General features: G+C 38.2%; 1 protein-coding gene across 1 annotated transcript; it reads left to right on the forward strand.

Annotated features, from left to right (window-relative positions):
* Positions 1-7,319: 7,319 nt before the first annotated feature.
* On the forward strand, positions 7,320-8,198 carry LOC122596990. The gene has a single exon (XM_043769629.1). It carries the CDS (start codon positions 7,320-7,322, stop codon positions 8,196-8,198), a length of 879 nt encoding a protein of 292 aa, XP_043625564.1.
* Positions 8,199-16,335: the final 8,137 nt, after the last annotated feature.

A 16,335-nucleotide genomic window follows, 5' to 3' on the forward strand; every position in this document is an offset into this window, starting at 1 on the left:
GATTGTTTGGCATTACTAGTCAATACATTAGTCCTAGTATTTGCATTTCTAGCAATAAAATTACTAGTAAATCCTTTATACTTGTTGCCTAGAGTTTTTGAGGCATTATCCTGTAATTTTGCTAAGGAATATGTTTCTCTTAGAGTTTTAGGCCTAAACATTCTCACTACACATTTGATTTTAGGCTTTAATCCTTCTATAAACAAGCTCACAGCCTACTCCTCACAAATTGTAACCTTATTTAATAGAGCATCAAAAACGTCTCAGAAATCATCGAGTTCACCTGTTTGTTGAAGAGCTTTCAAAGCTCCCATGGCATCTGTAACACCCGTGAGTTAACTATTTAAGTTTTCGAGACAAAATAAAGTTTTCAGTGAATACGACCTCGTAATTTGGACTCAGACTCGTATTTAAGTCGACATCGTAAATTAAGTGTAGCATCGTATTTGGAGATTAGCCTTGTATTTGTGCCGGCCTCGTATTTGGTTCGGCCTAGTATTAAGGCCTTGTATGGAATATTATATTTTATCCTACATAAAAGTACTTTTTTTCTTTCACCATTCCTCATTCCCACCAACTTAGCTTCCAAGAAAAACAGACACAAACCCTTACTACCTCCTTTTTTGCTACCCCAAATTGCTACCTTACTTTACTAACCCATTCTTACAACCTCACCATTATTATCCCATTTTACATCAAGTTTTATAAAAATCCAACCTTATTTTGTTTAGATTTAGCTTTAACAATAGTGTTTTTACGTCCTAAACATCTTAACAAACATATATTTTACAGATTCAAGGTAGAAAATCAAAACCCACTTTATGCTTTTCTTTTTGGTATTTTCGGTTTTTCTTTTAATACACACGCTACATCCGCCAAGTACCAAACGTTTTACGTCCAAAACGTTTAGAATCTGATTTGTCGTATTTTATACCCATTTCCCACGGTTAATATAGTTAAGTTAGCATGTTTGTTGAGTCGTTTTTGTATACAATTGTTGCGTTTATGGTATTTGTTAGTGTTTCAGGTATCTGACAAGTATGTGAGCGTAAATCTGGAAAAAATGACTTTTTGGAGCTAAAACAAGTGCTAACGGATGAATTCTAGAGCGTATGGATAAAGAAATCAGTTGGTCAACGAAAGTCAAATGCCATTGCGCCGCAACAATTAAGTTAGGGAATCTAGTTGCGCCACAATGAAACGATGTTGCACCGCAATACATCCAGTCTTCAGTCAGATCGAGTCAATGAAAGTCAAAATCAACGTGAAAGTCAAACTTCATTGCGTCGCAACCACTTGTTGCGCCGCAATGGGGGTCGGTTCTGCAAAGAATTTTGGAAACATATATATGGCGTTTTTCATTATTCTAAATCCCTATCTTGCTTCATCCAGCCGACCTTTAGCATACTTTTGAAGGGTTTTTCATCTGAAATTATTCTTGGAAGATTGCTAGCACGATTGGAGATTTGTTTAGCCATTGTTTATCATTATCAAACGATTTCTACATTCGGTACAATATGTTTTCATATATTATTGGTTGTTTTATTCGTACTTTAACATGAGTGGCTAATCGCCTTTTCATCCATCTTGATGGAGTGAGACAATATGTAAAGATTGCACAATATTTTATAATTCAAGTTGATTTAATTTAACATTGTGTCGTGATCTTAGTTTATTAATTCTTTGTTATTTAATTATTGGTTGCGGATAATTTTTGCACAATCTTAGTGGCAACTTGGGTTGGGTAGAAGTTATTTTGATCGCTTGGTTAGAAGCGATTGGTTCTATGACGGGTACGGTAGAAAGTACTTAGTAATTAATAATGATTAACGGGTTAATGGTTGGTACAATCAATAGACATAATTGTTATTTAAAATAACCAAAACCATTTTCAAATTAGTAAATTTATAAAAAGACGTCTCGGGGTACCGGTCTTAATAATGGAACTAGTTTAAACAAGAGAGTCAAATGAAATTATTAAGTTGACGGGTACGGGGTTGGCAATCAATTTGAGTCTCGGTTATTCAATCAATTAAATTGGATTTGAACTTCATCAAATGTGCAATCTTAACATATTGTCAAGCGAAATCAAGATGGGTGACCTTTAAATTATTGTTTTAATCAAAACTCTCTTTTTCGATTAATCCTGAGGGATTACTGACTGTTTTCACTAACTGCTTGCAACGTGGCAATTTGGCCACAAAAACCCCCCATTTTACTTGAATCACTTAATTTATACAATTGCATGTAAAAGTCCTTGTGAACGACCTCGGATTTACCGGTTTACCATACTGCATACGAACGGGTTCACTGCTTGTAAGTGTGTTGTAGTCAGTTTTCCAGTGATTTGTGTTTATAAATTTTATAACTAGATTTCACACATCAAGTTTTTCGCACCACTGTCGGGGACTTAAATTAAGTAGTTGTTCGTTTTGTGGTTCGATCCTTCCTTGCATTCATTTGTGAGGAAGTTATTTACTTGTTTTTTAATTGATAGATTTCTTTTTTGTTTTAGTTTTGTTTTTGTTAGTTCCTGGTGCGGTTAACGGTATTTCTTGTGGTGCGTGTGCAGGTGCTTTGTTAGTGGATGAACACAAGAGCCTCTAGTAGACCTTTGCTTAGTCCTCAGTCTAATCCCGGGAAAGCCAGAAGACACTTACTAAGATCAAACAACACGGAGCCCTCGAACACCGACAAAATAGATTCAGAAACCGAAAACCGTGACCAACCAGACGTAGACTTGGATCAACACTACTCAAAGAAGGATTCAACGTCCGAAGTTCACTTAAGCACCAAATTCTCCGAAGGTAGTGGTTTGTTCAAAACTAGTGATAGTTCAGAAGAAGAGAATAATCAGGACAAAACTCATAAACCAGATTCAACAGTAATTCCTCAAGCAAATCCTCGAGTAAATCAACCAGTTAGAGCAAGGAGAATGGGTGATCAAGAGCAACCGGTCAACCCCAACAACCGTCTCTACGGTGACCGAAGAAGAAATGTAACGACTAATTGGGGTACTCCCATTCGTTCTCCTACAACCGGAATAAACTTTTCGCTCAAGGGAAATCATTTGAAAAGTATTGAAGAGGAGAAATTCGATGGTGTAACAAACGGTGATCCTTATGGCCATTTAGAAAGATTTGAGAAAATTTGCAGGTTTTATCATTATGGCAAAGGACGGGATGATAACGTGAAACTGGAGCTTTTTCCACTTACTTTGTGTAGAGAGGCTAAAGAGTGGTTGAAGTAACAACCGGATGATATCTACACCACATGGGCTCAACTTCGTGAAGGATTCATTGACGGGTTCTATTCTGTGAGAAGTCAAAGACAGCTTCAGAATAAAATCAGAGCTTTCCTTCAGTTAAAGGAATGCTCAGAAATTGTCGTGGGCATAACTTGAATACTGAAGTAGTGGTAGAGATATTTTATGATGGGTTGTTAAGGAAGACAAGAAGAGAACTTGCAGGTGCATTCGGGGGTGGTTTGAATAATGTGACTCCGAGTGAAGGCTATAAAATCCTAGATGACATGGCTAAGGAGTTCTATGTTCGTGAGGAACCTAGAGATAGGAGATCTGTTGGTAAGACTGTTGCAAAGCTGGAAAGTGGTGAAGAGTCCAGTTTGGTTGCTGAAGTCAAAGGAGTCTCGAACCAGATGAACGAGAGATTTGACAACCAAGACATGACGTTCAAAAGCATTGAATGAGATGTGAAGGTGATTGCTGATGGGTGTAACTACTTTGGAGACATGCATTATTCAGAAGATTGCCTGGATAAGCTGGCCCAGGAAGTTAACTATGTACAAAATCAGCAAGGGAACTTCAACCAGAATACCGGTTATCAGAACCGGCCATTACTTCTTTTTCCTCTTCCTCATTTAATAATGCTAATAATTCTGGTTTTAGTGGAAACAGGTTCAGCAGAATTCAAATGCTAAATTAAGAGAGATCATGAAGGATTTGGTTGGCTCTCAGAAAGCCACCAATGAGAAGGTAGAAGAACAGAACAAGAAGATGGCTTCTAAATGGGATGCTATGACTACTAGATTGGACGGGTTGGCTAATAAGCTGGAGCAGAGTACAAAGAGTACTCAAGCAACATTTCAGGATATAGAGGCTAAGATTGAAAGGCTAGGAACATCAAACAGGTAGCCTGGTACACTACCGAGCAATACTCAACAGAATCCTAAGCCTCAGCAGAATAGCCAAGGATCTGGAGCCAAGTATAGCCACCCGAATGCTCGAAATGAGCAAGTCAATGCGATCACAACAAGAGCAGGTAATACTTATAATTCTGCAAATCCTTTGCCTAATGATGTTACTCCTCTTATGCAGGTTGAAGCCGATGAAGCTGTTGATGATGAGATTGAGATGGAGCCGAACCCAACCGTGAAGACACCGACCATTCCATCCAAGATTGCTGAGAAGTCTACTGTTGAGAAACCACCCGTTAAGCCGTATCAGCCGAAGATACCATTTCCTCAACGATTGAGGAAAGCGAAGATCAAGGAGAATTTTAAAAAGTTTGTTGATTTGATTCAAAATGTTAACATTACTATTCCTTTAGTTGATCTTCTTGCAGGTATGCCCAATTATGCGAAGTTTCTCAAAGATCTCATTTCGGATAAGAAGAAGCTAGAAGAAGGGAAGACGACAATTATGAGTGTCGAGTGCTCCGCCATAATAAAGAACGAGATACCCCTAAGCTAGATGATCCAGGTAGTTTTCTTATTTCTTGTTCTTTTGGCATTGAATTGTATAAAGCTTTGGCCGATCTTGGGGCCAGCATTAACTTAATGCCTTACTCGGTTTATAGAAATTGTCTTTAGGTGCTTTGACCCCAACCTGCATGAGCATTAGGCTTGTGGATAGATCATTCCAATATCCCATGGGGATAGCGGAAAATTTACAGATTAAGGTGGGTCATATGATTTTCCCGGTTGACTTTGTTATATTAGAAATGGAGGCGGATATTAATGTCCCTCTAATTCTAGGCCGACCTTTCCTTATGACTGCGGATGCTATCATCCGGGTCAAGGCTAAGGAAATTTCTTTGGGTGTTGGCGAGGACTGGGTTGTGTTTAATGTTGATAGAGCTCTTAAGCATCCTTACTCATGTGATGAATCTTGTTTCAGGATCGATGTTGTTGAAGAGGAAGATGTTTTAGAAAAGGAGTTTATGGACTACTTGGATATGGAAGAAGGACAAGCTTTGTTAGCTTGTAGTGAAGAAGAACAAGGATTAGTTGATGAGATGATGTAGAAGATCATGGCGTTGAGTGTTAATGAAACGCCACCGGAAGATGAAACATTTGAAGAGATCACCATTGATGATAGAAGACGAGTGCTAACTTCGGTAGAGAATCTTCCTACCGATTTGGAACTCAAGCCACTTCCGGACCATCTAGAATATGCATATCTTGAAGGTACCTCTTTCTTGCCCGTTGTCATTTCGTCCTCACTTTTGGAGGATGAAGAATCTAGACTCATGACCGTCCTTAAGGCCCATAAAAGGGCCTTTGCATGGAAAATTTCCGATATTCCGGGTATAAGTCCAGAATTATGTAAGTACACCATAAATTTTATTGATGATGTTAAATCGGTTGTGCAAAGGCAACGTAGGTTGAACCCGAACATGAAAGATGTGGTTAAAAAAGAGATAATTAAATTGCTTGATGCGGGAATCATATTCCCTTTTCGGATAGTTCATGGGTAAGCCCGGTACATTATGTACCGAAAAAGGGTGGGATGACCGTAGTTTTGAATGAAAAGAATGAACCGATTCCCACTAGAACTGTCATGGGGTGGAGGGTATGTATTGATTATCGGAAATTGAATGATGCAACCTGGAAAGATCACTTTCCCTTGCCCTTTATTGATCAAATGCTTGAACGGTTAGGCGGAAACGAGTTTTCTTGCTTTTTGGATGGGTTCTCCGGGTACTTCCAAATACCCATTGACCCCAAAGACCAAGAGAAGGCCACTTTTACTTGTCCCTATGGCACTTATGCCTATAGGAGGATGCCATTCGGTCTTTGTAATGCACCCGGTACTTTCCAACGGTGTATGATTGCCATTTTTCAAGACATGATTGAAACCTCCATGGAAGTTTTCATGGATGATTTTTCGGTATTTGGTAGTTCATTTGAGAATTGTTTAGAGAGTCTTGATAGGATGTTGGAAATGTTTGAACGGGCACACTTGGTTTTGAATTGGGAAAAGTGTCACTTCATGGTTAAGGAAGGTATTGTTTTGGGATATAAAGTTTCTAAAGCGGGTCTAGAGGTTGATAAAGCAAAAATTAATGTCATCGCTAAATTACCTCCACCTACTAATGTCAAGTCAATTAGAAGCTTTTTAGGTCGCTGGTTTTTATCGAAGGTTCATAAAGGATTTTTCAAAGATAACCCGGCCAATGACCAAGTTATTAGAAAAAGATGTCCCGTTTGTGTTTAATGATGAGTGTCTTAACGCATTTAACTTGTTAAAGAAAGAATTGATTAATGCACCAATTATGACTTCACCTAATTGGTTATTACCCTTTGAGTTAATGTGTGATGCAGTGACTATGCCTTAGGGACCGTTTTAGGCCATAGGGAGGATAAACATTTCCATCCCATTTCTTATGCTAGCAATACCTTGAATCCGGCCCAACAAAATTACAATGTGACTGAGAAAGAAATGTTGGCCGTTGTGTATGCTTTTGACAAATTTCGTCCCTACTTGGTCCTTAACAAGACCATTTTTTACACGGATCATTCTGCCCTAAGGTACTTGTTTTCAAAACAAGATGCCAAGCCCCATTTAATCCGTTGGGTCTTGCTTTTGCAAGAATTCGACATCGAAATAAAGGACAAAAAGCAGGCTGAAAATGTGGCAGCTGACCATCTAAGTAGGCTCGAAAACCCTCACCGAGAGGAGTTACAAGAGCATGAGATTAATGATAATTTTCCTGAAGAATTTTTACTGCAGATTGGAGTCGAGGAAGCACCTTGGTTTGCCGATATTGCTAACTATCTTAGTGCAGGTGTGATTCCCGAGGAGATAGCATGATAAGGAGGTGTGTGTCGGGAGGCGAGACCCGACAGATTCTTAATGATTATCACATGGGCCAACCGGTGGACATTATGGACCATCTGTCACCGGCAGGAAAGTGTATGATGCTGAATTTTATTGGCCAACGATCTTCAAAGAAGCTCAAACTTTGGTAGAGGTTTGTGATGTGTGTCAAAGACAAGGTAACATTTCCAAACGTGATAAAATGCCTCAAAACTTTATTCAGGTATGTGAAGTTTTTGATGTTTGGGGCATAGACTTTATGGGACCTTTTCTTGCATCGAATAGGAGTTTGTATATCCTTGTTGTTGTTGACTATGTTTCAAAGTGGGCCGAGGCTAAAGCCTTGCCAACGAATGATGCACGTGTTGTCATTTACTTTCGGAAACAACTTTTCTGTAGGTTTGGAGTGCCCAAGGCCTTAATAAGTGACCGCGGAAGCCATTTCGTGAATCACCAACTTGCTAAGGTGCTAAAGAGGTACGGTGTCAGTCACCGTTTTTCAACCTCTTATCACCTGCAAACGAGTGGCCAAGTTGAGAATACTAATCGGGCATTGAAAAGAATTCTTGAGAAAACCGTAGGAGACAACCCGAAGTCTTCGTCCACCAAGCTTGATGATGCTCTATGGGCATTTAGGACCGCCTATAAGACACCGAATGGGACTACTCCATTCCGGTTGTTTTATGGCAAGACTTGTCATCTACCTATAGAAATCAAGCATAAAGCCTATTGGGCGCTCAAGAATTGCAATATGGACCTAATGGAAGCCGGTGAGTTAAGATCTATGCAGTTGAATGAATTAGATGAACTTAGGTTGTATGCTTATGATAACTCTTTACTTTACAAGGAACGAACTAAAGTTTGGCATGACCGTAGGCTTAGAAAGAAGGAATTTAAAGCCGCTGATAAAGTTTTGTTGTTCCTTTCCATGTACAAGTTTAAGCAACCCAAGTTGACATCTAGGTGGACCGGCCCTTATGTGATCAAATATGTTTATCCGTCTGGTTATGTTGAATTGTTTAAATCGGATGGAACTACTTTCATTGTTAATGGTCACAGGTCGAAGCTTTATCATCAAGAAGAGGAGAATGTGGGAGTCGTCATTGACGAGCTTCCATATTTCGAAATAAAGCAATGATGAAGGACTTCGAGTCAAGCTAAAGACTCGTAAATAAATTAAGCGCTTCGCAGGAGGCAACCCGTGTTTCTTGTTTTGTTATTTGTGAACATTTTTGTTTATTTGTAATTGGTATTGTATTTGAATAAGAGTTACAGGTAGAAGCCGCTCTCACGCTGTACGGTAAGTTGTTTCGTGGAAGAAAGCAAAGGTAAGTGTGTAGGGGGGACAAGTTGCGCCGCAATGGTTTCTTGTTGCGCTGCAATGAAAGGATGTTGCGTAGCAACTACAATTTATGTAATATGCATTGCGCCGCAATGTATTGTATTGTTTCAGAAAATCAGGAAAAATAATAATAATAATAATAATAATAATAATAATAATAATAATAATAATAATAATAATAATAATAATAATAATAATAATAATAATAATCAAATAAGGGGTCATTGTGCCGCAACCCCAGTCAGATCTGGTCAAACATTTTTAAACAAAAAGGGACCGGCTTAGGTTTCTACACCTATACAAACACTTAGTAAATTCTTGGAGCCTCTTTTTCTCTCTTCTTGTCTGCCAATCGAATACCCTCCCTAATCACCTCTTTTAATTTTTCGAAATTTTAATCTTTATCTTCATTCCTAATCACCATGACAAGGCAAGGAAAGGTTAGTTCTTCTTTCTATTTTCTTTTGATTCTATAAAAAATGACTTCAATGTGTTCTAGTTGGTTAATTCGAATTTGTTTGGATTTGGGATAGATTGCCCTTTGAATGTGTGGTTAAAAAAGATTGAAATAATGAGGGGTGGGTAGATTTGTTTGAGAGATTGATGTTTTGATCTATGAAAGGTGCTTTGATAAATTAGGGTTTATTACTAGTTGTTTTTGGAGAAACCCTAGAAAAGATTTCAGGATTTGTATATTGGGGATTTTTGTTGTTCATCCCTGATGACTGCTCGTACCAGACCCAGAAACAGAGCCATTGCGCCGCAACACATTGTTGCGCCGCAATGAGGAAGAGAGGGAACGAGGTTGCGCCGCAACCATGGTGTTGTGCCGCAACAGACCAGCTTTCGACCCTGACCAATTTAAGCTTATTTATTTGTATGTTTATACCAGGGTTTGATCGTTTCAATGTTTCCTTGTATGTGTAGGACGCCGCTACTTCCAGCCGTGCAGGACGAGGTAGTTCTCGCACCTCGTCGGCTGTTGCACCTGTTGGAGGAGCTGCTACTGATCCAAATGATGGTCTCACACCTGAGGCTCTTGCCATGGGCACTCCTTCTCATACTTGGTTGACTTTTTCTCAAGTTGGAGCTGCCAAGAAAACTGAATTTACCAACAGGTTGGCCACTCTTTACTGCAAAGATATTGTTGAACCAAAGTATATGAAACATAGTATGTTGGAAACCCTTGAAATTCTTGATGATATTCGTAATTATTTGCGTGTTGTGGGGACTTCTAATGATCCTGATGGAAATGTAATTGATAAGTGTAACACCCCAACTAAGCAATTTATCACATTGAACATACGAAACAATTTCATTTCATAATCATATTATCAAAAATCATTTCATATATGTATATAAAAGCAATTTTCATTTATATATCATGCTTTTCACCCCTATAGTTAAACACAAAAAATAGTTTGAAAGGAGGCTATGACTCACCTTGATATGCCACATATTATATTCACTTATCCAAAATGGGTACTTCCCATCAATCGCTCCATCATACATCCGTCACATTTCAAAGCTAAGACTATCCCTACGATAGGACTAATACACGTAAGTTCCTATCTTAAGCCATCACTTAGAAATGCCACTTTTATTATGTTGCTATCAATTGTGGGATCCAAGTGTATTGCCAACATTCGCATCATTTTGGTTGTAGAGATTGATGGTGTAAAAGGTTACTTTCATTACATGCGTAGTTATAAGTTGTTAGATTTTCGGTAACTTGGCTTCATTTGTGGTTTCACGTGATATAATTAGGTTATCATATAGAGGTGCCATATTAAGTTGTGTTATCCTTATTCATCATTTGATGTGTAACCGATTTTAGCGTGAATTAACATTTGTGATATCAATATATAGCTTGGTCAACATAATTACTTATGTCTATCTCACTTAATTATTTTTTTTTTCATTTTGATTACACTTATCTCATGAAATTCGTTTAAGTGTTATGGGCCATTATCACTTGGGCCTAAATGATATGGGTTTTTAAGTGACTTGGGCTTAGTTTAGTTATTGGGCTTAATCTTATTTGGGTTATGTGCTTAATGGGTTATATTGGTTATTGGGCTATATGGTTTGGTTGGGCCAAGTGGGCCTACTGATTTATGTTCCTTATGGGCTCATTAATTGGGTCGGGCTAGCCCATTATGGTCTTTAGTCCATTACATAGCCCATTACACGAACCATTAGTTCACTTCACAATTTTCTGTTTTAGTTCACATTTTTATGAAATGTTGGCCACTATTTTGGAGCCAAGAAGAATTATTTGGACCTTCATGATTTTTACACAGTGACTTATATGTATCCATTATTTTTTTGAATTTTTGGTGAATTTTTAAGCATCGTTTACTATCTATAAAAATTCCATGAACTCAACCACTCAAGATTGTTGCGGTTTGCGCAACCAAAACTTTTATAAAAGTTCAAGGTCTAACATAGCTTTCAAAAATCCCATGATTTTATTTTAGCTTCTCAACACATCATATATGATCCCCATAAAGTGAAAAGTTCTGAATCTTTACAGATTGAAATAAAAAAAAATCCATGAACATGACCCATTTTAAAGGATAAAAATCAGTTTGACCATTGTGCACTTAAAAATTCATAACTTGAGTTTTACTTCGTCTTTTAATCAGATTCCAGTGGGAGGTGAAATTTAACTCAGGAGGCTTCATTTCATATTTTATGAGTTTCACCCAGTTCGTCCTTTTTGAACCACTTTTACATGCTCCAAGTTCAGATACAGATTCTGTGAATTTTCTTGATAACTCAAAAGCATATTTGCTTTATTTTAAATTACCCAATCACTTATTTTGGTATCCCCAATGCATTTTATTCATCCTCACTCATCCACTAACATTTCATTAGTGTATTTCCAGATTTTCTTTGTATTTTTCTTGAATAGATTGCTTATCAACAACTTCTATGCATCTGTTCTATTTGATACTGGTGCTGAAAAATGCTTTGTATCTGAAGAATTCACCCCGTCACTAGATACAATTCCAGATAAATTAGATGCTAAGTCTACAGTAGAATTAGCTAACGGAAAACTCATGTCTACCGACAAAATATTTCAAGAATGTACTATAAACTTAGCCGATCGTCCTTTTCCAATAGACTTAATGCCTGTAAAATTAGGAAGCTTTGACATAGTCATCGGTATGGATTGGTTGTCAAAACATCATGCCGAAATCTTGTGCCGCGATAAGGCAATCCGAATTCCTCTCCCGAATGGAGAAGTGATTATCATACAAGGAGAGAAAAGTGGCACACCACTAAACATCATATCGTGTATGAAAGCTCGGAAGTACTTGAAGAAAGGATACTTTTCTATCCTAGCACACGTGAAAGAAAAGAATTCAGATAAGAAACGATTAGAAGAGGTGCCAGTAGTCAAAGAATTTCCCGACGTATTTCCAGAAGAATTACCAGGACTCCCACCATCTAGACAAGTAGAGTTTCATGTTGATTTAGCACCTGGAGCGAAACCAGTAGCTCGAGCACCTTATCGTTTAGCCCCGTCAAAAATGCTTGAATTATCTAATCAGTTACAAGAAATGTTAGATAAAGGATTCATTAGACCAAGTTTCTCACCTTGGGGAGCTCCGGTCTTATTCGTTAAGAAACAGGATGGATCCTTTAGAATGTGTATCGACTATCGTGAGTTGAACAAACTAACGATTAAGAATAGATACCCTCTTCCGAGAATTGATGATTTATTCGATCAACTTCAAGGTTCTAAGTTCTATTCAAAGATAGACTTACGATCTGGTTATCATCAGCTGAAGGTGAAGGAAGAAGACATACCTATAACAGCTTTCAAAACTCGTTATGGCCACTATGAATTTCTAGTGATGCCATTTGGCTTAACAAATGCACCAGCTGTTTTCATGGATCTGATGAACCGCGGATGCAAACCATACTTGGATCAATTCGTCATTGTAGTCATCGATGACATTCTGATATACTCGAAAAGCAAGGAGGAACACGAACAACATTTGAGGAAAATCTTAGAACTGCTCAAGAAGGAGCAACTGTATGCCAAATTCTCAAAATGTGATTTCTGGATTGAGAAAGTACAGTTCTTAGGTCACGTTGTTACCAGCAAGGGTATTCACGTGGATCCTGCAAAGATAGAAGCTGTGGAAAAATGGGAAGCACCCAAGACACCATCAAAAATCCGCCAGTTTTTAGGTCTTGCTGGCTATTACCGACGATTCATCGAAGGTTTCTCTAAAATAGCTCAGCCATTAACCTCCTTAACTTAGAAGGACAAGAAATTCTTATGGACTGAGAAACAAGAAGAAGCATTTCAAGAGTTGAAGAAGATGCTTTGTAGTGCACCGATTCTTGCATTACCAGAAGGTAACGATTTTTTGTCGTATATTGTGATGCCTCCTATCAAGGGTTAGGTTGTGTTTTAATGCAATGACAAAAGGTCACCGCTTACGCATCACGACAGTTGAAGATACATGAGAAGAATTACACAACTCATGACTTGGAATTAGGAGCCGTGGTATTTGCCTTAAAGATGTGGAGACATTACTTGTATGGTACAAAGTGTACAGTTTTCACTGATCACAAAAGCCTCCAACACATCTTCGATCAAAAAGAGTTAAACATGAGGCAACGGCGTTGGGTAGAATTATTAAATGACTATGACTGTGAAATTCGTTACCACCCAGGAAAAGCAAACGTAGTTGCTGACGCTCTCAGCAGAAAAGAGAGAAACAAACCTCTAAGAGTTCGAGCAGTGAACATCATGATTTAGACAAATCTCACCTCTCAAATTCATGATGCTCAACAAGAAGCAATCAAGAAAAAACATGAAAAGGTAGAATCCTTACGAGGAATGGATAAGAACTTTGAAATCAAGGAAAATGGAAGTAGATATTTTATGGATCGGATATGGATACCTAGTTATGGAAATTTTAGAGATTTAGTGATGAATGAAGGACATCAAAACTAGGTACTCTATACATCCGGGATCCGATAAAATGTATGACGGTTTAAAGGAATTATATTGGTGGCCAAACATGAAAGCAGATATCGCTACCTATGTCAACAAGTGTTTGACATGTTCTAAGGTAAAAGCTGAATATCAAAAACCCTCAGGATTGTTACAACAACCAGAAATACCCCAATGGAAATGGGAGGGAATAACAATGGATTTCATCACAAAACTACCCAAGACGACTAATGGTCATGACATGATTTGGGTGATAGTCGATCGTCTCACCAAATCAGGACATTTTCTGCTAATGAAGGAAACCGACAAAATGGAGAAATTAACTCAGTTGTACTTGAAAGAAGTTGTCTCAAGGCACGGAGTACCACTTTCTATCATCTCCGATCGTGACGGTAGATTTACATCAGACTTTTGGAAGTCACTGTAGAAGCACTTGGTACTCGTTTAGATATGAGCACCGCATACCACCCTCAGACCGATGGTTAAAGTGAACGAACCATCCAAACCTTGGAAGATCTGCTACGAGCATGTACTGTAGATTTTGGAAATGGTTAGGATAAGCATTTGCCTTTAGCAGAATTCTCATATAATAATAGTTATCATACTAGCATTAAGGCAGCACCTTTTGAGATACTCTATGGAAGGAAATGTAGATCACCAATTTGTTGGAATGAGCTTGGAGAAAGTCAACTCACAGGTCAAGAAATTATACATGAAACAATGGAGAAAGTTGTACAAGTCTAGCATAGGCTAAAATCGGCACAAGATCGTCAAAAGAGTTATGCTGACGTTAGAAGAAAACCGTTGGAGTTCGAGGTCAACGATAGGGTGATGTTAAAGGTATCACCATGGAAAGGTGTTATCCGATTTGGAAAGCGTGGGAAACTAAGTCCCCGATACATAGGTCCATTCGAGATACTTGAACGTATTGGTCCAGTTGCTTACCGTCTGAAACTACCTCAGGAATTGAGTAGCGTTCATGACGTTTTTCATGTTTCAAACTTGAAGAAGTGTCTATCTCAAGAGAGTGTCATCATACCTTTAGATGAGATTCAAATCAACAAGCGACTCCACTTTGTTGAAACCCCGGTGGAAATCATGGACCGTGAGGTTAAACAGTTGAAACATAGTCGAATCCCCATAGTTAAAGTCAGATGGGATTCAAAGAGAGGTCACAAATTCACATGGAAACTTGAGGATCAATTCAAGAAGAAATATCCGCATCTATTTGTAACACCCCGACAGCGGCGGAAAACTCGGGATGTAAGACAAAGCACACGCGCACATGGATGTTACATAGGAATTCTAAATGAGTGCATACATTAAGCATAAATAGTCAATTTCATAACCAAACAAGCATAATAGTAGTCATCACACACAAGTTAAAACAAGTATTCAAATAGAGATGAGATAAGTTCCCACGCACGGGAAAAGGTTAGGCATATTGCCATCAAGCATAAACAAGAGCATGCAAACTTCAAAACCTAGCCTGCAGTCTGCTAAAAGTCCCATGCTACTGACCCTAGCCACGATTTGCTTGATTACCTGAAAGGCATACTTAAACGTGTCAACACAAAGGTTGGTGAGTTTGTAGGTTTGAGTACATAGATAATTTGTATAAATGTGTTTTATGCCGTCAATAGAATTTGAGAAATAAGTAGTATAATGTGGCTAGAGACCAACTTTGCACATAAATATGTGTTTGTGTATAATCGTGCACTTATGGTACCTGGCTAGCATAAATCAATCGTGCACACACAGTCATCAACATGACCGGCAAGTATATATATCAATCGAGCACTCACAGTCATTAATATGACCGGCTAATATGTATCAATCGAGCACTCACAGTCATCCGCATGACCGGCTAATATTTATCAATCGAGCACTCACAGTCATCTACATGACCGGCTAATATGTATCAAAGTAGTCAAACAGCCATAGCATGATGAAACAGTTACGGCATACATAAAAGCATATGTAGTATTCCTTTCACCCCAAAACATAAATAATAGAAAAAGGGGCTATGAAGACTCACAGTGGTCTGGTACAACATAGTTTACAAGCACAGAGAACAAGCACAGATATAAGTAGGATATATCTATTTGAATCCAAGTATGTCTTGATGTCAACCTAATCACAAGTCATTGAGCATAGATGAATACATGTATTAGTTCTTGTGATTACTTATTCACTGAGTTGTCCTTGATGAACTGATGATTTGGTCCTTTGAAAATTCTTTGAACATCTTGACTCAAAAGTCTTTTAAATGCGCTTTAAATACATGAACTGGACTCGAAATGAACGTCTTTGAACTCACACCTAAATACTTATCGTGTTAATGAGTTAAACATGACTTTAGTAATGAACTTTAGCCTTAGAACTTATCTTAGTTGTTCATAGAATTCGTACTTTAATGATCGAGATAGAACATCTCCTTAATGTACTCAATTAGGGTTTGCACTATAATCGTTGTTCTAGATCGATTCATGAATTAGTTTTGATGTTAATGTGTAGCCTTGAATGTGATTAATCATATGATAATGATGTTATGGATTGGTTTGGTGATCGAATACATGTTTAGATTGATTTAGGTTTAAGTATATGAAGTTATAGAATAAGTTCATGTTGTTTTATGTTTGCACAAAATCGTCCTAGGGTTTGGGATTCAAGACCGTCCTTCTAGCTTGGCAAGATCGTCCCATTGTACAATGCTCAGGATCGTCCCATCTTCCCCTCCAGATCGTCCTAGCTGCTAGCTCAAGGTTGTCCTAGTTACTTGCTCAAGATCGTCTCATGTGTATCAAGGGTTCAAGATCGTTTTAAGGCTTATGAAGTGAAGATCGTCCTAGCCTCTAACTAGCCAAGATCGTCCTAGTTTCCAACTATGAGGACAAGTGTACAAAATCGTTTTAAGAGCAAGTGTTTGAGCTAAACCAATCCAAAGGATCG

The sequence above is a fragment of the Erigeron canadensis genome, chromosome 4, assembly GCF_010389155.1.
Source record: "Erigeron canadensis isolate Cc75 chromosome 4, C_canadensis_v1, whole genome shotgun sequence".
Taxonomy (NCBI): domain Eukaryota; kingdom Viridiplantae; phylum Streptophyta; class Magnoliopsida; order Asterales; family Asteraceae; genus Erigeron; species Erigeron canadensis.